The following is a 25,018-nucleotide window of genomic DNA, read 5'->3' as shown; positions in this document are numbered from 1 at the left end:
CCAGGACTCCACAGAACTCCTCCGTCATCCTCAAATAACCCACCCCATGCATATGCAGTATGTCATACAATAATTGAGCAAATCATGCTTTCAAATCAATTTCGGTACAATGTCATGCTTAACACACTTACGGTCCTTTTCAATACATGAATTGCATACTTTCAGCTAACCTATAACAATGACATCAATGGTATGTAACATACATACAATGACCATTACAGTCAGGCATACTTTATATGCAAATCAAGCGGTGACTTAGTGAGTCGCATGCAGTATAAGCATACAATGAACAATAACAATTCACATCATACAATATAGTGTATGTCAATATCAAGCATAGAGGCGGATGTAGAGGGGCTGGCAGGGGCCCTGGACCCCTTAAAATGGAAAATTTCAATTTAGGCCATTGAATTTTTTTAAAATTTTAAATTACTAAAGGTAAAATTGCACTTTTGCCCCCTAAAATTATAAAAATTAAATTTAATCCTTTAAAAATTATAAAGATATAGACTATAAAAAATTAAAATTTTCTTCGGCCACCCCTAAAAATTTGTTCTGGCTTCGCCCCTGATCAATCATGCAATCATCATCAATAAGGGCATCAAACAAATAGTCATACATGTCAAATTTTGCATTCAAGCAAATTTAGTAAGGGCTCATCACTCGGTCAACTGTAAGTTACGTTAGGGGTGTTCATTCAGTTAACCGACCCAAATTACCATTAACCGAATTAACTGGCTATTTTAAACCTTTAACCATTAACTGAACCGAATTTTTTTCAAAAAAAATTAACGAATTAAACTTTTTCGGTTAATTCGGCCAGTTAACCGAATTAACCAAATTTATATATATTTTTTTGGTTAAAACAAGAGAAAAAATTAACCAAATTAACTTAATTAACCAAGGTACCTGAATTACTCGAATTACCTGAATTAAAGTATTAATCGAATTAAAGTATTGAATCACTACATAATTAAAAACAATACATAAGTTTTGAAATTAACACATAATTAAAATGTAAGTCTTTAATATTCTCCATTTGTATCCATTTCTTCTCTCCAAAAGATCTCCATTTGCATTATACCTACAAAAAATAAGTGAAAAAAAATGAGCATATAATAGAAATATATGCATTTAAGAAAATCAAATAATATAAACAAATGAATAGATTGTAAGTTAACAAGAATAAGATAATGAGCATACCTTTCAACTCACGAAAGCTCATGAATTTAAGGTAGGTTCTGATGCATTCCAAGAAAATTCTAAATATTGAATTGATTAAATAAGTTAATATAGGAGTGATATGGTAAAAAAACTGAAACTATTAAAAGAAAACAATAAATATATCATTTTCAATCTTGTCAAGCTCTTGGATTTGTTCTTCAATCTTTTTGATGTCTTATTGTGATGATGATTTTCGAATTCAATCTTGAGTACACACAAAAGCTTGTACAATTTTACGAGTTAAAAAACTCCTATATTGATCAAGCACACGCCCCCGATACTAATGCAGACTCGAAAGCAATCGTAAATATCGGTATAGCTAACACATCTCTGGCCATTTTTGAAAGATAGGAAATCTAGGGCTATTCACTTTCCACCTCAATAAAATATCAAACTTTTCAACAAAATTCTCATTAGCCCTAACTAGATATTTATCCAATTCAAATGTTTTGTCACCATCATTTTCCAATTCACGCTTTCTATAAAAAGTTTGCATATGCCTTTTCATTTTTTGTTGTGGTTCATCGAGAGAAACATGTGCTGACACACTCAATTGGCTACAAGTACTATGAAGTGAAGGCTTATACTCATCAAACAATTCATACAAAGCTTCCTTCAATTTTTGCTTCATTTCACAAGAATTTTCAGAATTAGACATTTTCACTAAGTGCAAATGCAAGATACTTTAATTTTTGTCTAAGATCTAAAACACAAGCAACAAACATAAGCAAATTCATCTTATCAATATCACCCCAATACTTGTCTTTCATCTTGATGGCTATAACACTGAAATCAACATTAATATTTGACTGATCATCTCATAAAATAATATCAATTTCGGAAAGCTCGTCAACAAAAATTATCGGACGTCATATATGAAGTGTCAGATATACGCAAAGTGCCAAGAAATCCCTCAAGTTTTTAACACTAGCCCAATCATCCACACTAGGCCAACCCTCTCCTCTTTCAAGTTCAGCCCTAAAGTTTGTATCTTGCTCCTTAAATCTCTCAAAAGCTCTCTTAAAGTTCTGAGCAGTGTCTAATATTAAGTATGTCGAGTTCCACCTAGTACAAACATCAAGACACAACATCTTCTTGCAATCTATCTTTTCCACGACAACACACACCTTAAACTTTTGTAATCTACCTGGAAATTGTCTTACATATGTAACAACCCCTTAACACGTTCAACAGATTTATTCATTTCCTTTAAGCCTTAAACAAAAATTAAATTCACAATGTGCCATGCATATCATATGAAGATATTTACTGTTTTGAAGCAAACCCCTCAAGGGTTAAATTTCTTTCTCAAGTAACTAATAACAACATCATTTGAACTTGCATTATCAACAGTAATAGTAAACAACTTATCAATCCCCCAATTCAACAAGCATTTCTCAATAACCATCCCATTGGACTCACCCTTATGACTAGAAATTGGACAAAATTTTAAAATCTTTTTATTCGATTTCCAATTGTTATCAATAAGTAAGAAGTGATACAGAAATAATTAACTCTTTGCAAAGAAGCCCATGTGTCAGTAGTTAAGCAAACTCTAAAACAAGAACTTCTCAAAAGTTGTTTTATCTTGACCCTTTCATCAAAAACAATTGATAAACATCCCTAGTCATAGTAGTTTGTGAAGGAATATGAAACCTAAGACATGTCACGAACATAAATTTCCTAAAACCTTCCCTTTCAACAAACTTGAAAGGTAATTTATCAATCACAATCATTTATGCTAATCCTTTCCAACATGCTTCTTGATCAAATCTCCAAGTTGAAATATGCCCTTCCCCCTTCAACTCCCTCTCTAGGTAAAACTAGTTACCTTTGACTAGTGTCAACAATATTACTAAGATTTTTCTTACATTAATTAATATGATATTTCAATGACCCCGTGCCATTTTTTTCATATCACAACAAATTTTCTTTTTGCAATAATTACATTTAGCCTTACTTGCACTCTCACTATTAATAATCTTAGTGAAGTGAGACCAAACTTCTAACCTTTGAGGAGTGACTTTTCTTTTCCCAATAGTCTCATTTGTTTAGCTTGAAGCTTCACTTACCGAATTTTCAGAATCTATCGAAGTAAGAGGTGTAATATTACCCTCAATAGATGTTGGTTTGGTGGAAATTCTACAAGAAAAAAATTTATATAATATATTAAAATACATTTAAATTTTAAAATAAATGCAAACTTGAATGACCAAAATAAAATTTATAAAACACTATTAAGAACACTCAAATATTAAATGACCAAAATCTGTATAATTTAACACGACAAAAATACCATGCTTGCATGCTCAAACATTTAGCTATTTGTTATGGTAAACTCATAAAAGGACCAATATCGCCTACAATAAATATTGTTTGCTGATTGATGGGAATTGAAATTAACCAACACAAGTGTGCATATGAAGAGATCCTAAATGGAACTACAATGATGAATTATCTTCAAAACATAGAGCATGGGATGCTACTCTATTTCACTCATTTTTCAATTTCAAATTAAGAAACCAACAAACAGTTAATTAATGCAGTAAAATTGTCGCTGCTAGACGATTGTATTGGGGAATCAATTGCAAAACCCATTTGCAAAATTACAAAGCCAAATGGAAACTCTAATAATTCAAACATTTAAGAAGAAAACAAAAATCAAAATACTAGAACTAAATTAGTTGCAAAAATCATCTCCAAAATTACAAAACCAACAAAAAAAACTCTAGAAATCAAACTTTTTTTTTAAAAAAATTCAAATATTTGAATTGAATCACTTACAAAATTCATTTGTAGAATTACAAAACCAAATTACAAAAGACTGATACATATTCTTAAATAGTAAATTATAAATTCCAATAATATTACCAAAACATAAATCCCTAAAAGGTTACCTCTTGTTCAAGTTTTTCTTTCAAAACTTTCAGGTCACTAACTTGTATTCCTCGTATACTAGAAAAAAGAAATGACAAAAAGCAAGTTATTACTAACATATTTCAAAGCATGGTCAATACTCAATATTGAGCTAATCAATTGCCATAGAAAACCATGAAACAATGAACAAGTACCACTGGCAAAATTACTTGAATGTTGGCCTTCGATAATAAAAGACAAAAAGCATTATCTTTGCATTACATCAAAATGCATACTACTAAACTGCAAATATCAAACAAGTTCGAATGATCCTAATGGCCTTACATTCCTTAATATAGATAATCTCTTGCAAACAAAACATAGCTATCCATTTAACGATTCCAAGTACATTGACATGTACATAATTATACAAGAATCATGCTTTTCAATGCTTAATTCGTATTATATATATAAGGATCCTAGTAGGGGTATAGCGTACACAGAAAGTCAACATAGCTAGAGTGAGCATTTCAATCATATTAATGTAGCTGAATTTAATAGATGTCAAATTTGACTAACAGAAGAAGAACCATCAATCATGTTTTTCAATGCTTAATTGTTTTCTTACTTAATTCAGAATAACCCTTTATGTAGTTCAATATTCTCTTGGTTTATGTTCAAGAAAGCTAAACTTATACATTAAGAGCTATAGGTGTTTATTATATTTTTTCAAATATACTTGCAACCATTTAAGGAGTATAGACATCTATAAGCTTGAGAGGAAAAGCCTACCATAACTTGTCAGATGTCGAAATTGGAACTAAGATGGTGACTTGGTGGACGCTGGATGGTGTGACTGGTAGATGCCAGACGATGTGACTGGTGGACACCGAACATTTCACGAAGGTGACTGGCACTGGAGATTTTTGGAGCTTTCAAATTAGGGATTTTGAAAGGGTTAGGGTTTGAGGGATTTTGAATAAGGTGAATTTTGAATCATGATTTTTAGTTTTAGTTTTAGTTTTAGAATTTTTATTTTTATTTATTAATTTATTAAATTATTTGTAGTTTTTAGGATTGGGTTGGGTTGGGTTTATATATATATATGAATCATTGGGATTATTTTGGGGTAGGCCGGTGGTTGTTGGGGCTTGGGTTTAAGTGGGTGGTGGGCTAATATTTATATATTATAATATTATAATATTATTTATTAAATTCAGTTAATTAGGTAAATCGATCGATTTCAAATCGAATTAATCGTTAACCAAACTTCAAAAAAATTATTAACTAATCCTCGACCAAATTTTTACGGTTAACCAACCAATTAACCGAATTTGGTCGGTTAACCAAAAAAATTCGATTTTACCCGAAATTTGCACACCCCTAAGTTACATACCTTATTTGGCACCATTTTAATTCACTTATTTGGCCACTCGACCATGCCCGACCAGCAAGTATATATTATCAATTTAACAAATATTTTAACAATTGACAATCAATTACATAAAGTTAGGAGCCACACCTTATTTCACAAATTTCGTAACGCTAATCCATAAAATTTCGCACTTCCGTACTTAAGCTTTAAATGATCACTGATCCAAAAACAACACTTAAAACATTAATAATTCGATTATGACCATCCTTGAAACACCCCTAAGGGTTCAGCCAAAACAATGATACAACTACGATTTTTTCAGATCCAAAACATCTAGCGAACTTACATTGCTTTGACGCGAAATAAGAGTGTGGATTAAATCAAACTTCACTGCGGATCTGAGGCGTTAAAATCAGTACTTAAGACCAAATTATTATTCAAAATCAGTAGCCAAAAATCAACCTAAAGCCCTAGAACAATCGGCCATAACAACAAATTTAAATGGAACTAAATTGATTCAAAACCTCACTTAATTTCTCACTTACACTTCTCGTTATCTAAATTTGAGTTGTCGAATGTGTGGGATCAATTACACCCTTAATTGAAGAGGCTAAGAGTTGATTAAAACATAAAAATATCTATTAAAACTCTACTATAAAGGGGTGGCAAAACATAAAATACAACATCCAAACAAATGTGTTCTAAGGGGTGGAATCACCACCACTCACGGCCACAAAAGTGGTTGATTAGGGTAGTACCAAAGAAGGTTTTGAGGGTGTTTAGGGAAAAGTTTAATGCTTAAAAATAATAAGGATAAAGGCTGAAACCAGCAGCATAAATCAAAAATAAAAAGAAGAGGAAAAATAATAAATAATAAATAAATCGGCAACACTTAAGGAGGAGTAGAGGGGACAATAATGGGGATCCGAAGACCAACCATCGTTGGCCACAGGGATGCCGTTGACACCACCGTCGCAGCCGTCTACACTGCCGTTTTCAATTATGTAGGTACGACACCCTACGACACACAGAACTGGTTCGGCTGTTGTCGATTCGGTCTGGGTCAGTGACGACCCGACCGGTCCAATCTAGCCACTAGTTGGACCATCGGCCCGATTTCACATATCGGGCTCGATCCAATCAATTTTTGGATCTTAGTCTCAATTTTGGGCTCCTGAGCCTAATTAACAATCTCAGGTCTAATTTTCAAGTTCAATTACTCATTGGGCCAATTGCCTGGCTTGAAAATTAATTTCCAAAAATATCATAATAATTTGATTAATTTAATTTTACTTTATCAAAATTATTTTTTCCAAAAAATCACTTAGATTTTCCAAATTATTTTTTTAAGAAAATTCTTTAATCAAATTCTCTAGTTGAGCAATTCTCACGACCACTTAATTTAATTCCACATTGAATAAATCGACTCAATTAAATTACTTCTAAAGTTGTAGAATTTTCTTTTGATTCAAAGACAATCTGATCAAGCTTTTGATGAGCTAGTGGAGGGACCAATCGGACATATGCAATTAGGCTCTAGTAATAGCAATTATATCCAGAAGCGTTGTTCCGATAATTCGCAATTATTTGACCATGGAGTCAGTTCACAAGAAGTACTATGATTGAAAACTCCTTATTGTATACTATTTACCCTTTGGTTTGACTAATGCACCGGCGACATTTATAGATTTAATGAACCGAGTATTTTAGCCCTATCTGGATCAGTTTGTAGTGGTGTTCATCGATGACATATTGGTGTATTCTAAGATAGAGGATCATCACAATGAGCATCTTAGAGCGGTTCCACAGATTCTTCGTGAGAAACAGTTGTATGCGAAATTCAACAAGTGTGAGTTCTGGCTTCGGGAAGTGACATTTTTGGGCCATGTAATTTCTGCTGAGTGGATACGAGTCGATCCTTGTAAGATTGAGGTTGTTTTAAATTGGAAACAGCCAAGAAATATGTCTGAGATCCGTAGCTTTCTGGGGCTGGCAGGATATTATCGACGTTTCGTTAAAGGGTTCTCCTTGATCGCAGCTCCGATAACTAAACTACTGCTTAAGGGAGTTCCTTTCGTTTGGACTGATGCACAGTATGAGAGCTTTGATAAACTAAATATGGTTTTAACTTAGGCTCCAATTTTGATACAACCTAAGCTCGGTAAAAACTTTGTGGTATACAGTGATGCGTCGCATGTAGGTCTAGGTTGTGTTCTGATACAAGATGAAAAGGTAGTTGTGTATGTGTTTCGTCACCTTAAGACTCAGGTAAATTACCCAATGCATGACTTGGAGTTAGCCGCCGTGGTATTTTCATTAAAAATCTGGAGGCATTACCTATATGGTGAGAAGTGTATCATCTACACTAATCCCCAAAGCCTCAAGTACCTCATTACTCAGAAGGAGTTAAACCCTTAGGCAGCGTAAATGGGTTGAACTACTTAAAGATTATGACTGCACTATCGAGTACCATTCTGGTAAGGCCAATGTGGTGGCTGATGCGTTAAACCATAGGGCTACGATCGATCTGAAAGCAATGTTCGCTCAACTGAGTCTTTTTGATGATGGGAGTCTGTTAGCTGAACTTCAACTGAGACCGACATGGATTGATCAGATCAGAGATAAACAGATGGGGACAAGTCTCTGGAGTTGCGTTTTTGTCAAGTAGAGAGTGGTGTTACTACGGATTTTGGGATTAATAAAGATGGGGTATTGTGTTTTCACGGTCGAATTTGTGTACCGGATGGTGAGAACTTGAGATAGTCGATTCTGAGGGAAGCTCATAGTAACCCTTATGCTATGCATTCCAGTGGGAATAAAATGTACCGAAGGTTACGAGATGTATACTGGTGGCCAGGGTTGAAGCATGAAGTTACTAACTTCGTGGCTCGTTGTTCGACTTGTCAGCAGGTTAAAACTGAGCATTAGTTACCTTCGGGTTTGTAACGCCCCCATGCCCGAGACTGTCACCGGAGTCGAGCTTGAGGTGTTACCGAACATAATTTATCGAATTAAGAACTTCGAATCATTTATTTCTACATTCACAGCTTTCTAGCTACCTGCGTCACAGTTACAAGAAAAATCATATCTCGAGTTACAAAACTCGAAATCAAGATCCGTAAATTTTCCTTAAATTTAGACTCATATATCTATTTAATAATTTTTTCTATAGTTTTTGGTTGGTCCAATTAATACAATTTATTAGTTAAAGTTACCCCTGTTTCAGGACTTGACTAGACTGACCTCTGTTTACTACGAACCATATTTCTCTTTGTGAAAAGTTTATATAACTATGACGTTTATTTATTCCGAAACTAGACTCAATAAGGATTCCAAGAATATAAAATACACCACCTAATTATTTTTGTACAATTTATGGTAAATTTCTAAAGTTGGAACAGGGGATCTAGAAATCGCTCTGGCCCTGTTTCACTAAAATTCAAATATCTTATAACATATAATTTCTTTACTTGTTTCATTTGTTTTATATGAAACTAGACATACTAGGCTTCAATTTCATATTTAATCCATCACCAAATTCAATTTCTATGATTTTTAGTAAATTTTCAAACTCATGTCAATGTTGCTGCAATATTCTGTTTATGGCAAATTTCATCTTTTCATGAGTTTTTATGATCTAGATAACATATTAAACTTCCATGACATCAAACATGATCTAACTTAGCATTTTCCATGACTCATCATTATTCAGCATTTTCTCAACCAAATCATGGCCATATCACAAAATTATTTACACAAAATAGGTGTATTGCTATACATGCCATACTTGAGTTTTACAAGCCATTTACCAAAAAGAGTCATTCGGATAGTGTGATCGAACCTTCGACCTGTCCCGATTCCTAAGCCGGCTTGTTCAAAACTACAGTGAATGAAAAGGAGGGAGTAAGCATAAATGCTTAGTAAGTCATATGCAAATAACAAGTAACATAACAATACAATTATACCAAACAACCTTAGCATGGTATCACCAAAACATATATCACATTTCTAAACATCATTAATCATCTTACCACCTTATCGTTGTTGTATCTATTTTCAACCCGAAGGTTAAGTACATACCTGTCCAAAGTGTCCATTTCACAATACTTACCAATACGTCACCTGCATCTTAAGTGTTCTTCCATTTCACTAGAAATTTTACCCGTTGAACACATTGGAATATAACTCGGGTACATGGATAATTTGCACATAAGTGCCATATTTGTAGCCAAGCTACCATGTAACCCACCCATAAGTGAACTCGGACTCAACTCAACGAGCTCGGACGTTCGCATCCATAAGTGAACTCGGACTCAACTCAACGAGTTCGGATGCCTAGTTACATCTCACGAACTCGGACTCAACTCAACGAGTTCGAACATTTCACATCCATAAGTGAACTCGGACTCAACTCAACGAGTTCGGATGTTCAACCATCCTAGTGACATGTCACTTGTATCCTAATCTATTCCTAAAGTTCAAACGGGATTTTCCTCGAACACATCTCCTTGCCATCTTCCGTAAAATACCGAAACCAATACTCGGTAACACTTTATATTTAACAAATAATACACTTAATTTGCATTTTATTCAAAAATAACCACAAAGCATATATTTCATGATAAAAATCAGCATATCATATATCTAACATCAATAACTTAAAAATAACAATTATACTACCTTATTTACACATGAACTTACCTCGGTACAAAATTTTTAACAATCGAGCCTATTCCTCGTAAACTCTGTTTTTCCCTCGATCACGACTTGAATCTCATTTCTCTTGATCTATAATACCAAATTAATCTTATTTAATACATACATTCATTAAAATAGTCCTTAATACGAACTTTGGAAAAATTACCATTTTGCCCCTAAACTTTTGCATAATTACACTTTTTCCCCTAGGCTCGGGAATTAAACTTCATCCCTTATTATTATGTTTTATGACATTCTGATCATTTTTCCCTCCTATGGCAACATCAAATTCTCACTCTAACATGTATTTATGACTACTAAATATTTTTACCGATTAAGCCTTTTTACTCGTTTTTACTCAAAATCGAGTAGCACAAGTTGTCTAACAAAATTTAAAACCTCATATTCTGTCATAAAACACCAAAATACATAAATTTCACCTATGGGTATTTTTCTAAATATGAACCATAGGTTGAATTATTGTTAACATAAGCCAAATAGAGCTACCGGGATTTCAAAAACATAAAAATCATTAAAAACGGGGCTTGAAATCACTTACTATGAAGTTTGAAAGTTGAAGAAACCCCAGCTATGGAGGAGAGCAAAAATCGGCAGAACAATATGGAGAAGATGATCATTTTGGGTTATTTTTCCTATTTTTATTTCATTTAATGTCCAAATGACCAAAATGCCCTTACTACTAAACTTTCAAAAAATTCCTTCCATGTCCTAATTTTTTCCATCCATTTAAGACCTCCTAATTAATATTTCAAAGAAATTTCATACTAAAAACTTCTAGAATGCAAGTTTTGCAACTTATTCGATTTAGTCTCTAACTTTAAATTAAACTCGTTATGCCAAAAATTTCTTCACGAAATTTTCACACAATTATGCAATCATATCATAAACCTCAAAATAATTATAAAATAATTATTTCTATCTCGAATTTGTGGTCACGAAACCACTATTCCAATTAGGCCTTAATTCGGGATATTACAGGGTTCGCTACAGCCGGTTAAGATACCGATGTGGAAGTAGGAGTGAATAAGATGGAGTGAATAAGATGGACTTCATTAGTGGGTTGCCTCTAACACCCACTAAGAAGGATTCTGTCTGGGTCATCGTGGATCGATTGACGAAGTCCGCGCACTTCATCCCGGTCAGGGCAAACTTTTCTCTGCAAAAGTTGGCTAAACTCTATATGTCTGTAATAGTGAGGCTTCTTGGGGTACCTGTCTCGATTATCTCTGATAGGGATCCTCGTTTCACGTCTCGATTCTAGAAGAAACTTCATGAAGCTCTGGGTTTAAGATTAGATTTCAATACTGCTTTCCATCCTCAAAAAAATGGTCAATTGGAGAGGGTGATTCAGATATTAGAAGATATGTTGAGGAGCTGTGTAATTGGCTTCCGAGCAGTTAGGGGGAGTACTTGCTATTAGCAGAGTTCGCTTACAGTAACAGCTGCCAATCTAGTATACAAATGGCACCTTATGAAACACTGTATGGTCGTAAGGATCGCACTCCCTTATGCTAGACTGAGTTGGGTGAGCGACGTATTTTGGGTCCGGAGTTGGTTTTTAAAACTGAAGATAAGGTCCATTTGGTTCGAGATCGACTGAAAGTGGCTTCTGATAGATAGAAGTCATATGCGGATCTGAAACGTCGAGAGATAGAGTATTCTGTGGGGGACTACGTGTTTCTGAAGGTCTCGCCTTGGAAGAAAGATTTGAGGTTGGGTTGCAAGAGCAAGTTGAGCCCTAGGTTCATTGGGCCGTACCGGATTCTGAAGCGAGTGGGACTAATTACTTATCAGTTGGAGTTACCTCCAGAGCTAGACCACATTCATGATGTTTTCCACGTCTCGATGTTGAGGCGCTACTGTTCTGATCCTATGCATATTGTTCCTGTTGAGGAAATTGAGGTTCGGCCAGATCTGACCTTCGAGAAAAAATCGATTTGTATTCTAGATCGCGACGTTAAAGTTCTAAGAAGGAAATCCATTCTTTTGGTTAAGGTCCTATGGCGTAACCAAAGTACTGAGGAGGCTACATGGGAGCCTAAGGATACGATGCGTCAGCAGTATTCTCATCTATTCTGATCAGGTAAATTTTGAGGCCGAAATTTCTTTTAGGGGGTAGAGTTGTAACGCCCAAATTTTCTCGAATTCTGAATTTTGTAAACTTGTAACACAAATTATCTATATATGTGTTTCTGTAATTATTTGACACAAGTGTGTATCTGCTTCAATGGTTAAGTGTTCTGGGTATGTGTAAGGGGTCCCAAGCTCGAGCCCTAGCTTCGGTAATTTTGACATTTTTATGAATAGAGCCTTAATTGGGTTCAGCGGGCTTGTATATTATTGATTGTAAGAATGTATCAGAATGGGCCTGCTGGTCTAGTGGTTAAGTGGAGTGTAAAGGCTATTGGAGGTCTGGAGTTCGAATCCCTGCATGAGCGAGGGGAATTACTTTTGCTTGTTACCGTGTAGGTGTTTAAGTAAAATTAAAACTTTGATGGGAGTGGGGTAGTAGAGTTAGTGGGGGGAAGTTGAGATATGGTGATTATCAGAAATATTCTGATTATCTCTTTTCAAAAATACAGCTTTCGATTCTCTTTCTTTTTTCAAAATTTCGTACCATTCTTTCTTTTTGACTCTCTGCTGAAATTCCCATCTTTCTCGCCCTAGTTTTATCAATTTTGGTTTTCAATTTACTTTCGATTGTTCTGCGTTGTTGTCACGGGTTCAGTAAGTGTCCCCATCTTTCTTTTCCACCGTGGACTGACAATGATTTCTAGTAATGTGTTTCTTCTTGTTAATGGTGTAGGAAGAGGCGCTGGGTAGTAAATCGTGTATCTCATGTTTTAGCATGGTTTAGCAGAGGGTATCGTAAGCAGTAAGACGAGTTTTTATTTGTTCTTGGTTATCGATTTCGCTTGGAAATCCATAAATTGATGTGGGGTATCTTGATTTTAGGCCTTGGAGTGCTCGAGAGTGTTTTTGCTACGAAATTAAACCAGGTGTATACCCGAAACCACAGAATTCGAGAATCAGTAAAAGCCAAAAAATGAATCTGTCGACACCACACGGGCGTGTGGTCGCCCATGTGGTAGGCTGTGTGGCAGTACACGGGTGTGTGGTCGACAAGCTAGGCTGTGCACGCAAGACACAAGCGTGTGACACGGTCGTGTGACGGCCGGTGAGGCCATGTGCGAGACACGGGTGAACCACACGGACATGTGAAATTTGGGCTAGGCCGTGTGATCCCCACGACCAAGGCCAATTTTGGCCGCACAGGCAGACCACATGGGCGTGTGAGCCCATTTTTATTGAAAACTCTGTAAGGTTGCACGGGTCGTCGAAGTCGACTGTGACCTGTTGTAGGGTCGGTAAGCATTACTTAGACCCCTAATTTCGTGATCTGATTATGTGATGTATGGTTTGAGCATGTGACACTTAGCCTGTAAATCTGATAGACTACATTTTAGCATGCTATAAATGCATGTTGCATTGTATCGGGGTTGGATTGATGTTATATTGAAGGAAGTATTCTGAAGGGCTTTTAAGCCTGATATCTGGAAGCTCAACTGTAATTTTCTGATTATGTACCGCATTTTGGTACAACCTGGTGTGTAGGGATGGGTGGGATGATTTTATCCCCACATGGTGTGCAGGGTTGGATTGAGATGGTCTGTAGAGGCTGGTGGGTAGGACTTTGATGATCTATTCTGCATCTATATCTGAATGGGCTAAGGCCCAGACTAGTTCTGTAATGGGCTTTGGCCCCAGATTGTATTCTAATGTTTGATTATTCTGTATGTTTGATATCTGTGGGGATTACACATTGAGTTTGCGAAAACTCACCCCTTTTTCTATTTTATCTACTCAGATAATCCCCAGCAATAGACTAGTCGGAGCAGTGGAGGACTCAGCGGGGGCCACATGGTTTTCCGCTTGGATTATTTTTTGTTTTCTTATGATTTAATTTATATTTGGGAAAATTTGATGTAATTAAAGCCTTTATGGATTTTTGCTTAATTTGGGATTTTGCAGGGTTTTACGGTTTTTACTGCTAGTAATAAGAAAACTCGAGTTTTCAACAGAATCAAATGTTTTACGAAATTACCACGCATACGAAATGGTTTTAAAAGCTTCCGCAAAGTTTAATGTTTTGAAAATAGTTAATGACATGTTTTGGAAGATAGCATAAGATAATGAAAAGAGGTACCTATGGAGAAATGGTTTTAACGTCATTGCGATTTCTAAAGCACTATCATGTGACATTACTAGATTCGGCCATAACATCTAGGCTGGGTTTGGGGTGTTACAGCCAAAACTAGCCATCTCTCTAATTGGAATTGTCGACAACATAATAATCCTTCTCAGTATTTGAATCAAATGCTCGCTTTGATTCTTTTACAAGACTACGGGCTTATTTAGATTATCTACTAAAGTAAGTTGCCTTTCTCGCAATGTAAACATTCTTCCAATGTCATTTATCTTCAGTTTGAACTTTAGACAATCAACAAGCTAATATTTTTTGTCACAATTTCGCTATGCATGCAAAATATGAAAGACAAAAAATACAAAAGATATAATAGTGAAATGTGAAATTAACTTCATTTATTTATTCATCGTTCAAATAAATAGAAAAAAGTTACATGTTTACTACAATATGGACACATTTCTCAACAAATCAAAAGGTGTTGAAAGTATTGGTAGCAATGAGGCAATTTAAAAACTCAAAAATGGCAGCAAATAAACAGGAATATGGAGAAGGATGAACAACAAAAGAAAGGTGCAAAACGATAGGGACTATGAAGCAAAGAATGACACTACAATGGTGAGAAGGGAAAAAATGAAGAGAAGAGGGGGGAAGAAGATTGTAATATTCCCATTTTAAAAAAGAGAGAGAGAAGAAGAATATTTATGGTAGAAGTTCTTGAATAAGTGATATATAAATAAATAATGGTATAAGAAATTATGGTCGTTTCTAGAGGAAACTGTTTGACATGAAAACATAGAGAGTTATTAGTAGGAGCATGTGGTTAAGTTAAAAACTTGCTATTGAGTTTAATGATTAAATTGAATAAGTTGGGAAAGTATAGGAACTAAACTGCTAGTAATCCATTTTTATTATGATGGAAATGACTTAATGGCAATTTTACCTTGACTTAAAAAAATCAATGGTTTCATAATGGATTTTAAATGATATTTTATTAATAATAATATTTTAATAAGTAATAATATTTTATTAATTGATATTGTAATATATAAAAAAGAGAAAAAGAGAGAAAAGATAAAATCTTTATCATCTTTCTTCTTTTCACATAAACAAAATGGGAAAGAAAAAAATTTACTTCCATTATTTTCCTTCAAATTCAAGTATAAGGTATGGTTTTTCTTCAAACTTCTCATAGATTTTGAATCTTTGAAGCTTGCTAGATTTCTTCAAACTTAAGTGAAATAAGTATATTTTTGGATAGGAAATGATTAAAAGATGAGTTCTAGCTTGTTAGAAATGTGAAAAAGAAATAAAAATGAATGAAAATTTTACTTTGTAAATTTGGCTATGGTGAAGGGGAAGTACAGAACATTGGCCATTTTGTGTAATATTGGTGCTAAATGATAGCTTGTGAAGCAGAGTACTCTAGTGAAGACGAAATTGAAAACGGATAATCGAGTCAAAAAATATGTAAATTTTGGACTAGGAAACTTAAGTTGTCATTAAACATGCATATTTAAGTTTATTTTTATTAGTTTTAGTATTAGAATGGATAAATGACATTATTTCGTATTGAATTGCTCCTATTGTAGTTGAAAACGAATCGAATATCTTGAAGGAGAAAGCAAAGAGAATGAGTAAAGCGATTAAAACTTCGTTTTGTGCTAATATCTTATTTTCATTACATAAAGCTTTAGAATATTTAGTTTACTATGACTAGTTATATTGATTTTATTTTTTTATGAGTTTTGGATGAGTTTGAATGATTTAGCTAATAATTATAAAATTATGTTTCGAGATGAAGACTATGTTTTTCATATGATTAAATTAGTAGTTTCATGGTTATGATTTAGATTTGAGTATTATGATTTTCGATGATTGAGCAAGAAAATATTTAATATGTTTCAAATTGGAAGTTTAATTTTACATTATGCAATATGTGATTTGAATATGAAACCAAATTCAAATGTGAGTTATATGAAAATGGAACTGAAAAGGATCATGAAATTTGGTTTTTTTTTATCCTGTTACAATATGTTAGACTAAATCATGTATAATTGGCATGCCATGGAGTCCTTATATCCGAGGATTTAGAACTCCCCAATTCCCAGAGGATCGAGGGAGGAAAGGCCAAATTGGTCAGTTTTTATTATTAGCCCCAATTCCTAAAGAGTCGTGGGTACTCCCAATTCCCAAAGGGTCGTGGACTACTCTGATAGCCATCATTGTCGAACAACTCAGGATGGTGGATTTGTATAACTGGTTATGAGTCTAAACTTTAGTAAAGTGTCTAAGTTGAAAAAAAAAACAAAAACAAAATTTGAAATTATTTGAATTTCCATGTTGTGTGGATTAAATTAATTAAGTGATTTTGAATTTGATTAAAAAGTTTATTTTCTTTGTTCGATTTGTCAATATCAAAATATTAAAGTTTACTAATATTAGAATTTTCTTTTATTGGGATGTTACTATTAATAATCATGTTTTAACTTATTTCTATCAATTAATTTATATTTAATACTTATATAATGATTTATATGATATAAGCACCATTGAGCATAAAAATGGCTCAAAGTATAGTTTGTCTTTTTTTTCGTGTGCAGGTAGTTAGATTCGTTAGATCATTCTAGCAGCATCCGAAGAACCGAAACTCAGCTCAAACAATGTTGGTGAAAAGTTTACTTTATAGTTGATGTAAATGACATGTACCTAGGCTTGTATTTATATAATATTATGTCGTAAGCTAAATTTAAATATTTTCGTTATGTTTTCTTTGCTAATACTTTATAACTAATGTTTTGATGAAATAGTATAGCGTAGAAATTTAGTTTATCGAAATACTGGAAATTGATTTGGGAGATGATTTGAATGTAGATATTTTGTGAAATCTAAATTTTGCAGAGGGTTTATATAAAATAAGCAGAAATGCAACCAAAATTTTTTATAAAATAATTTTACCACTATGTTTCCTTTTAAAAAATAGATAGAAAAGTAAGATGCTTCGACAACGGAATGTAGCATTTTATATTCAGATCCAACTGGGTCGGCATAAGGTGTCACATTTTAGTGGTATCAGAGCTATCCAAATTTGATACCGGATAAGTAAAAATGTGATGTATTATTTATAGTGAAGTCTAATGTACATGCCAGTATTAAATGTTGAGTTTGAGCTAAAATCGAATGTTGAAATTGCTTTGTTTGAAATTTTGTATAGTAAAATATTTGAGGAATCGAGATATAGTATGAAACGAGAAATTGAAGACGAAAAAAGACATAATACACATGGTGAAGAGGGAACTAGTGTTCATCAGTCCCTAAAAACTTTTGAACTGAGACAGTCGGCTCAAGGTGATGATCCATTACTACATATTGTTGATGATTTGTTACAGAGAGTTACTAGTATCGCACCTCAGCCTGCACCTCCTACTAGACAGAGAGGGTTTTTTATTAAAGAAGTAAGAAAACACGGGGTCGATTTGAATATAGATATTTTGTGTAATCTAAATTTTGCAGGGGTTTTATGTAAAATCGGCAAAAATGCTGCCGAAAATTTTATAAAATAATTTTACCACTATGTTTCCTTTTCAAAAAAAAAAGATAGAAAAGTAAGTTGTTTCGGCAACAGAATGTGGCATTTTATATTTAAATCCAATAACTGAGTCCGGTATAAGGTGTCACAAAGATGAAGGGGCAGCAAAAGGGAGGAAAAAGAGAAAATATGATGAACAAAAATTTAAAAAAATATGTTTTATACCTAGGTCTACAAGCTTGGACGACACCTAAAGTTTTTTAGGCAAAAATACCAAAAATAAAAGTTATGCAAGAGAAGGAAATTGAACTGAAGTCTCTAAACCAATTACACTCTCTCATTATTATCCCTTAACCATTAAAATAAATAACTCAATCTTGAAATAATTTTATGAACTTTTAAATAAATAAAAAATATAGTGTGACAACTCTAGGTCCACTAACCCAATTTTCTTCTAACCCAATTTTCGAGATATGACATAAATTATATAATTATAATTATAATATTAAAACAAATTATTTTCTACAAAATAATATTATCATTTGAAATTATTCTTAAGGTTAAAATAAAATTGTAATATTAAACAATTTTATTAAAATAATAAATTATATTTTATTATATATTTTTAAATATAATAAATGGTTTTTATTTGATACACCGTCAGTGAAGTTTTTTAAACTCTACAAGTTGGTTGATAGTGTGACAAGTGTCATATTTATTTATATGATTAATTATTTTTATTTTGTTACTATACCTTATAATACACTTGTCAAACCTTTAATTCGCTTATGGAGTCTAAAAAACTTCGTAAGCAGTGTATCAAATAATTTTTCATAAATATAAATGTTTAATAATATTAAAAGTTAGAATATCTGGGATAATATTTTAAAGATTTCAAACTTAAAAATAAAATTTTATTATGAATATAATAATATTCATGTCAATTCAATATAATTTTTACATAAAAATCATGTTAGTTATAAGGTTTTTTTTTCAAAAATTAACTTACTCTTTTTAAAAGATAGTCATTTTTCAAAAAAAATAAAAATTTTCTTTCCGGAAAATTATTTGATATATCATTTGTGGAGTTTTTTATACTCCACAAGTGGGTTAAGTACTTAATAAGTGAATTATATGGTGTAATAAAAATAATATATATATAAATAAATGTGACACTTATCACACCTTCAACGTACTTGTAGAATGTAAAAAACTCCACAAATAATGTATCAAATAATCATTATTTATATTTAGTTAACAAGTAAATCATTAAGCTATTTCCTCAAATCAAACTCACAAATTTTTTTTCCATAAATTATTTTTAAACACACTTTCTAATATTAGGATGTATCAATATTGATAAGCTTGAGTACCAAAAATAAAAGATAAAAAAGAAACATTACTATCACATATACTAAATTATGTGACACTCATGCATATCTCTACTAATATTAAATTTTTTTTATTAAATTTAGTGTCACAAGATAACCAGACATCAATTCAATTGAGTAATAATGAAAATATCATTTACAAAGTAAAGTATATTATTTTAAAAATATTTTTACCATTTCATATATTTTATATAGAAGAATAGGAATAAAAATAACATAAGCTCTATTATTTGCAATATTTAAAATTTACAATTCAATCAAAATTTTCTTTATTAATTATATTAATTTACTATATAATTTTATTTTTTTAGTCACATCGTGGTATACATTGTAAATTTCTCTATCTTTAATATACATCGATAGCTTACTTCTATGAGAAGAAATGGAAATCACGTCCAACATCTAGAGTTGGAGTAATTAACAAGAAATACAAATAAAATCTCCGTAATTGGACAACCTCATATGGCGCAGAAGAAAGAATAATTGAATGCCGCCATACAATTGTCCATGACACAAACATGATGGAACATTTAATGCAATCTTCTAACCAATTCTATGGCTCTATATTTTTCAATGATTGGATGCTTGCCTTCTTCTCCACGTCTTCTATCATTTCATTGTTCAAGCTCTTAAGCTCCTCCTCTCTTGACTCGGGTTTAATAGGCAGATGCGTCCTGTACTGATGTCTTGACGCAAGGATAAGAAAAACCAATAAATTTATAAATCCCAATGCTGCAAGTAACCAGTAAAAGTTATTTAACTTCCCTTTATTCAGATTGGTCCTTAGCCAGCTCTTTTTGGTCGCATGGTCCACAATATACACTAATAAACTGCTCACAAAGAACCCCATTGAAATGGTACTCAGGAAAAGCCCTGTGCTCATGGATTTCATTCGATCCGGTGCCTCTCTAATAAAGAACTCAAGTTGTCCAACATAAGCAAAAGCTTCCCCGCTACCTACGAGGAAGAATTGAATGAATAGCCAAAAGGCACTTAGTTTGATTTCTTTCTGAATCGCCCTTTCCCTCCTTTCTTTCTCAACAACAGCAGCACCCACCATGGCAGCTATAGACAAAATGAGTCCTATCCCTATCCTTTGGAGGCATGTGATTCCTTGGACATTATGGGTAAGTTTTCGAGCCAAGGGAACAAACACTTTCTCATTTAGGGAAGTGAAGAGGAGGATGGTGATTACCAGAAAGGCAGAGAAAGAACCTGCAGGGATCACGAAGGAACCTACTGTTCGGTGCATGGCGGTGGCTTGATGGATTGTAAAAGTAGTCATTTGGGAGTAGATTGTCCAGAAGAGGATGCATGTGGACCAAATGGGGAGTAGTTTTAGAACCATTTTCACCTCCTCAACTTGGGTCACGGTTGATACTACGCATGGTTTATTTTTGTTGGTGCTGGCAGCACAATCGTCATCCAAGACTGCAGCTTTGTCAAGGCACCTAATCAACACATGCACAGAGAAATGAAGTTGTGTTAATTTTCAAGGGAAAGCTCAGAATCTGTGAAAACGGGTGAAACTATTTGAAATCATACTTACTTGAATCTTTTTGTGTGGGGAACCTTTCTGTTTTCATAATCGTTCAAAAGGCTGGGGTGAGAAGGATAAGACTGATTCCTCTTCTTCAGTGCCAAAAACAGAACCCTCCATAAGATAGTTAAAGGGCTTCCCTGAGGCCTTTTAAACCTGTACCAGGGTGTTCCACAAAGCAAAACTGCTAGTGCAATCACCATTGTTGCTGCTGAAATTCCATATCCCAACCCTCTTCCTATATTGTCTTGTATATATACCAGTACAATCACGCCAAATAAAGATCCAATGCTGATGCCAAAGTAGAACCTACTTATGAAGAAAATCATAGCATTCTCCTCCTTGGGATCCGTCACGTCGAACTGATCAGATCCGAAACTAGAGACATTAGACTTTATTCCTCCACAACCAGGTGCTATTGTGTATAGTGCCACATACAGCAAAGCCAGTTGCCGGCCGTTTGCCTCGATGCACTCATGATGCTGTCTTCTATAGTCATCGCAGGGAGGAGGTCTCATGCTTGGAATTGTTGTTGCGACTGTTAGTAAAATCACTCCCTGGTGCAAGATGATATATGATCTCAGCTTGTATTTATAGCTTATGGAAGGAAAAGTCTCGAAAATATATATACACACATATGTCTAGTGATGGTTCTTGATTTGCATTCATGTAATATAAAGATACAACTGTGTTTATTTATGAGAAAAACTCACCAGTGAAGTTATTGCTGCAGAGATTGCAACTGTTACGTATCGACTAAGCTTGGCATCAGCTAAGAAACCTCCAAGGAGACCAAGCAGGTTGAGAGTTCCCATGAAGTTGGTCACCATGGTTGCAGATTTTGCTGCTGAAATATGCAAATCTCCAACCAAGTATGGCACTAAGTTCATGGATATGCCCATCACACATATCCTCTCTGAGAGCTCACATCCTGCACCAAAGTTTCCATTCATATTTGCAGAGATGACATAATATATAGGTAAACCACACTAACTATTGAAATTCATCTTAAGCACCTAAGATGAGCCCTGCAGGAAGCCATCCACCGGTTTTCGACTTGTCCACCGGGTTCCCCCGGTAATCAAGCACCGCATCATCATTTAACCCATCTTTCTCACCATGGCTTCCAACCAAAACCTGTTGGCATCCAAAGCAAAAGAAACAAGGTATTCATAAAATGAGAAATTTATCTAAGCATGCTAGTGAAAATTTCCTTCAGGAGGAAACTATACCATGATTGAAATGACCTTCAGAGGGTATAGGAAAAAGGTGTTGTTTAGCTCCAAATACAAAGTAGAATAAATAAAGACCTGGATACCACTGCATGTAGTGTGTTGGAGTTAAGATAGCATGAGGTTTTAAAATTGGAAGATGATGGTCAATTTGGTGTTATTATGACCCTGTGGTCAGGGTGTTCTCAAGTAAGAAATGACAATCCAAGTTCAGACATGTTACACGGTGATACGATATGATATAATAATATGATAAGAGGTCGGTCGATGTTGACTATCCTGAACAGCCAAATTGAAGGTATTTGTATCACACCGTTTCAATTTTGTTATTGGTCTTTACCAGCCAATACTGATCATATCAAGTTGTACATTCTTTGTCTTTAAGCTGCTAAACTTTCACAACTATAAAATTGAGTGTACAAACATTTTATTTTTTAAAATGAAGAAATAATTACGACTATATGATATAAACTATTATAAAAAGAAAACAATTTTTTTTTATAACCAAGTATACTAAAATTTTTATTTGAGTTTATTAGTTAATATTTAATTAAAACAAATATAATTTTTTATTAATGTATGGAAGTGTTATAAGCATGCTTGTTAAATGTACAATCATTGTATATAAGTCCAAGGACCTTCACTTCCTTATTTAATGTGGGATTAACACTTAGTTTACAGAATTTGTCTTGATTTTTTTTGCTTGGAATCTCATAACAATCTCATCATGGATTTCTCCATTTTTGTTTACACGATAATTCTTCATCATTTTTGCCTATCTTTATCTTTCACAAATTTAGAATATTTTCTTATCTACTTTACCTATTACAAGGCTTAATGAAATTAATTTACTAAACAAGCCTAGCAGGTCACCAGGCCCTCTAAAATAAAAAATTTTCTATTTAAACTCTTTTAAAATTCGTAAAAAGGTAAATTAGAAAAGTAAAATTGTACTTTGACACTCCCTAAAAATGATAAAAAAATTAATTTAATCCTTTAAAAATTATAAAAATATAGATATTAAAATTATGAAATTCTATTTTTACTATTGTCAAAATATACAATTTAATTTCAGTCCTCCTAAAAAACTTTTTAGCTTCCCCTGGTTAATTATTTTTTTAATAACTAAAATTCTGTCTCATTTACGTTAAAAGATAAAATCTTAATACTTTTATCAGCTATACTTAAACCTACTTTTAATAAAAATAAAAGATTACATTAACAAAAATTAGAATAAAGAGGCTAAAACAACAAAACTAAAATAATAGAGTATCAATTTTAAAATTTAAGTTTTTAATATCATGTGTTACAAGTAATTTTATGTGTTCATTTTTTTAATTTATTAAATAATATTTTTTATTTCAAGTAATTAATTTAAATTAGTATTATTCAAATCATTTAACATCATTAAAATATATTAATTATTCTTATAATAAAATATTACAACTATAAAAAATTCAGACCATAATTAAAATATTAATGAAAATAATAATAAATTTTGAAAAAAAATTGTAATTTTTTAGCTACTAATTGAATAAATTTACTTAAATATTGGAGGTTGGAAGTGTAACTTAATATGAATATCAGGTGTAATTTTAAATTTAATAAAATATTTTCTTCATATTTAAATTTTAATATTAAAAATAAAATATTATTTTGATTTCAATTTGGTAAGATAACTGTAACATTCCTATACTTGATCCGACCCTCGAAAACTGATATAAGAATATTACATCTGGTGCCAATGTGATCTTAACTAAACACTAAGTAATTTTGAACATTAACTATAGCTTATAACTTATTTAACTCATTAATTATTATCTTAAATGTTTGGGAACATTATTGATTGATGGTTTACATTTGAAAGTGATTTAAAAATGATTTTTAAGCAAAACAAGGGGCAAGTATCGATACTAAAACAAAAGGTATCGATACCTATAACAAGGCATCTATACCCTTGATCAGTATTAATACCAAAATAGCATTCTAGAACTCGAAATTTTCAAATTTTTAATGAAGGTATCAATATCTTGCCTTTAATATCGATACCAAAATTGCTTTATGTTTTGAAAATTTTTTATTTCAGGGCCCAGGTATCGATACCTAACCCCCTGATATCGATACTTTAGGTCAATTTTGCTCAAAAAAAATTGGAAATTTTGTTAAAAAAACCCCTACAAATAGATTTGTTAGAGATAGTTAGACTCTTACAATTGATTCTTTTAAGAATGAACCAATTCAACACTTAAAATCTATTTCAAGCAATTCTAAGACAACCATGCTTAACCAATAATCATACCACATATGCAATTCATACTTTTAAACTTTTAATAATTCATTTCCAATATTGCTAAAGTACTTCATTTAAATACCAAAATAAGTAAAGTTTCAAAGGTTTGCATTTTAATCCCATTTTACTAAGTTCCATACCACATCACCTATGTACATGTCATTTTATATTAAAATTTCTCAAACTTGGCAATGTGATGAGATGAGTAGCTAACGGTCTGGACTTTAGCCCATCAAATCTAATTGTACCTACGTATTGAAATAAACATGTTAATTCGGTGAAGGCTTAGTAAGCACTACAAGAATAAATGAACATAACATATATTGTAACAGCCCGTTTTTAGGTCAAATCGGAACAGTGATTTTGGGACTACAAATCCGAAGTATAAATTTTAATTTTATTATTACTTTAACATCTACAGTATGATTGAATGATTTTGTGAAAATTTTGTTAAGAAATTTTATCGATAGAGTGTCCAATTTGACTAATAGGACTAAATTGCAATAGGCACAAAATATGTGTTCTAGAAGCTAGAGGTGTCTAATTGCTATAAAATTTTAAATTAGAGGTCCTTAAATGGTAATTAGACCATTTCAAGGATAGACAAAAATGGACATGGCTAGGTAAAATTTTAAAGTTATACATTAAGGGCATTTTG

The 25,018-nt window shown here is 32.9% G+C and overlaps 1 protein-coding gene and 1 long non-coding RNA gene across 2 annotated transcripts; both read right to left on the bottom strand.

Moving 5' to 3' along the window:
• Window positions 1–899: 899 nt before the first annotated feature.
• On the bottom strand, window positions 900–4,181 carry LOC121209794 (uncharacterized). Its single transcript, XR_005904911.1, has 4 exons — window positions 4,122–4,181; window positions 3,235–3,366; window positions 1,204–1,262; window positions 900–1,084 (listed from the first exon to the last, which is right to left on the bottom strand). It is a non-coding gene; the product is annotated as an uncharacterized lncRNA (long non-coding RNA).
• A 15,324-nt stretch (window positions 4,182–19,505) lies between these two features.
• LOC107941713 (protein NRT1/ PTR FAMILY 6.4) lies at window positions 19,506–22,438 on the bottom strand. Its single transcript, XM_016875296.2, has 5 exons — window positions 22,071–22,438; window positions 21,855–21,975; window positions 21,552–21,769; window positions 20,848–21,395; window positions 19,506–20,749 (listed from the first exon to the last, which is right to left on the bottom strand). Exons 1-5 carry the CDS (start codon window positions 22,071–22,073, stop codon window positions 19,852–19,854), a joined length of 1,788 nt encoding a protein of 595 aa, XP_016730785.1. The 5' UTR covers window positions 22,074–22,438; the 3' UTR covers window positions 19,506–19,851.
• Window positions 22,439–25,018: the final 2,580 nt, after the last annotated feature.

Source organism: Gossypium hirsutum, chromosome A11, assembly GCF_007990345.1.
Source record: "Gossypium hirsutum isolate 1008001.06 chromosome A11, Gossypium_hirsutum_v2.1, whole genome shotgun sequence".
NCBI classification, from domain to species: Eukaryota; Viridiplantae; Streptophyta; class Magnoliopsida; order Malvales; family Malvaceae; genus Gossypium; species Gossypium hirsutum.
Note: the sequence above shows the minus strand (reverse complement) of the source record. Positions and strands in the feature narration are given on the sequence as shown.

What these genes read in the sequence shown, in the direction of transcription:
- LOC107941713 (XM_016875296.2), bottom strand. An exon ending in TCCTGCAGGGCTCATCTTAG is followed by an intron (nt 21,770 to 21,854) that starts GTGCTTAAGATG and finishes ACTTTGGTGCAG; the next exon opens with GATGTGAGCTCTCAGAGAGG. An exon ending in CCCCACACAAAAAGATTCAA is followed by an intron (nt 20,750 to 20,847) that starts GTAAGTATGATT and finishes TGTGTTGATTAG; the next exon opens with GTGCCTTGACAAAGCTGCAG.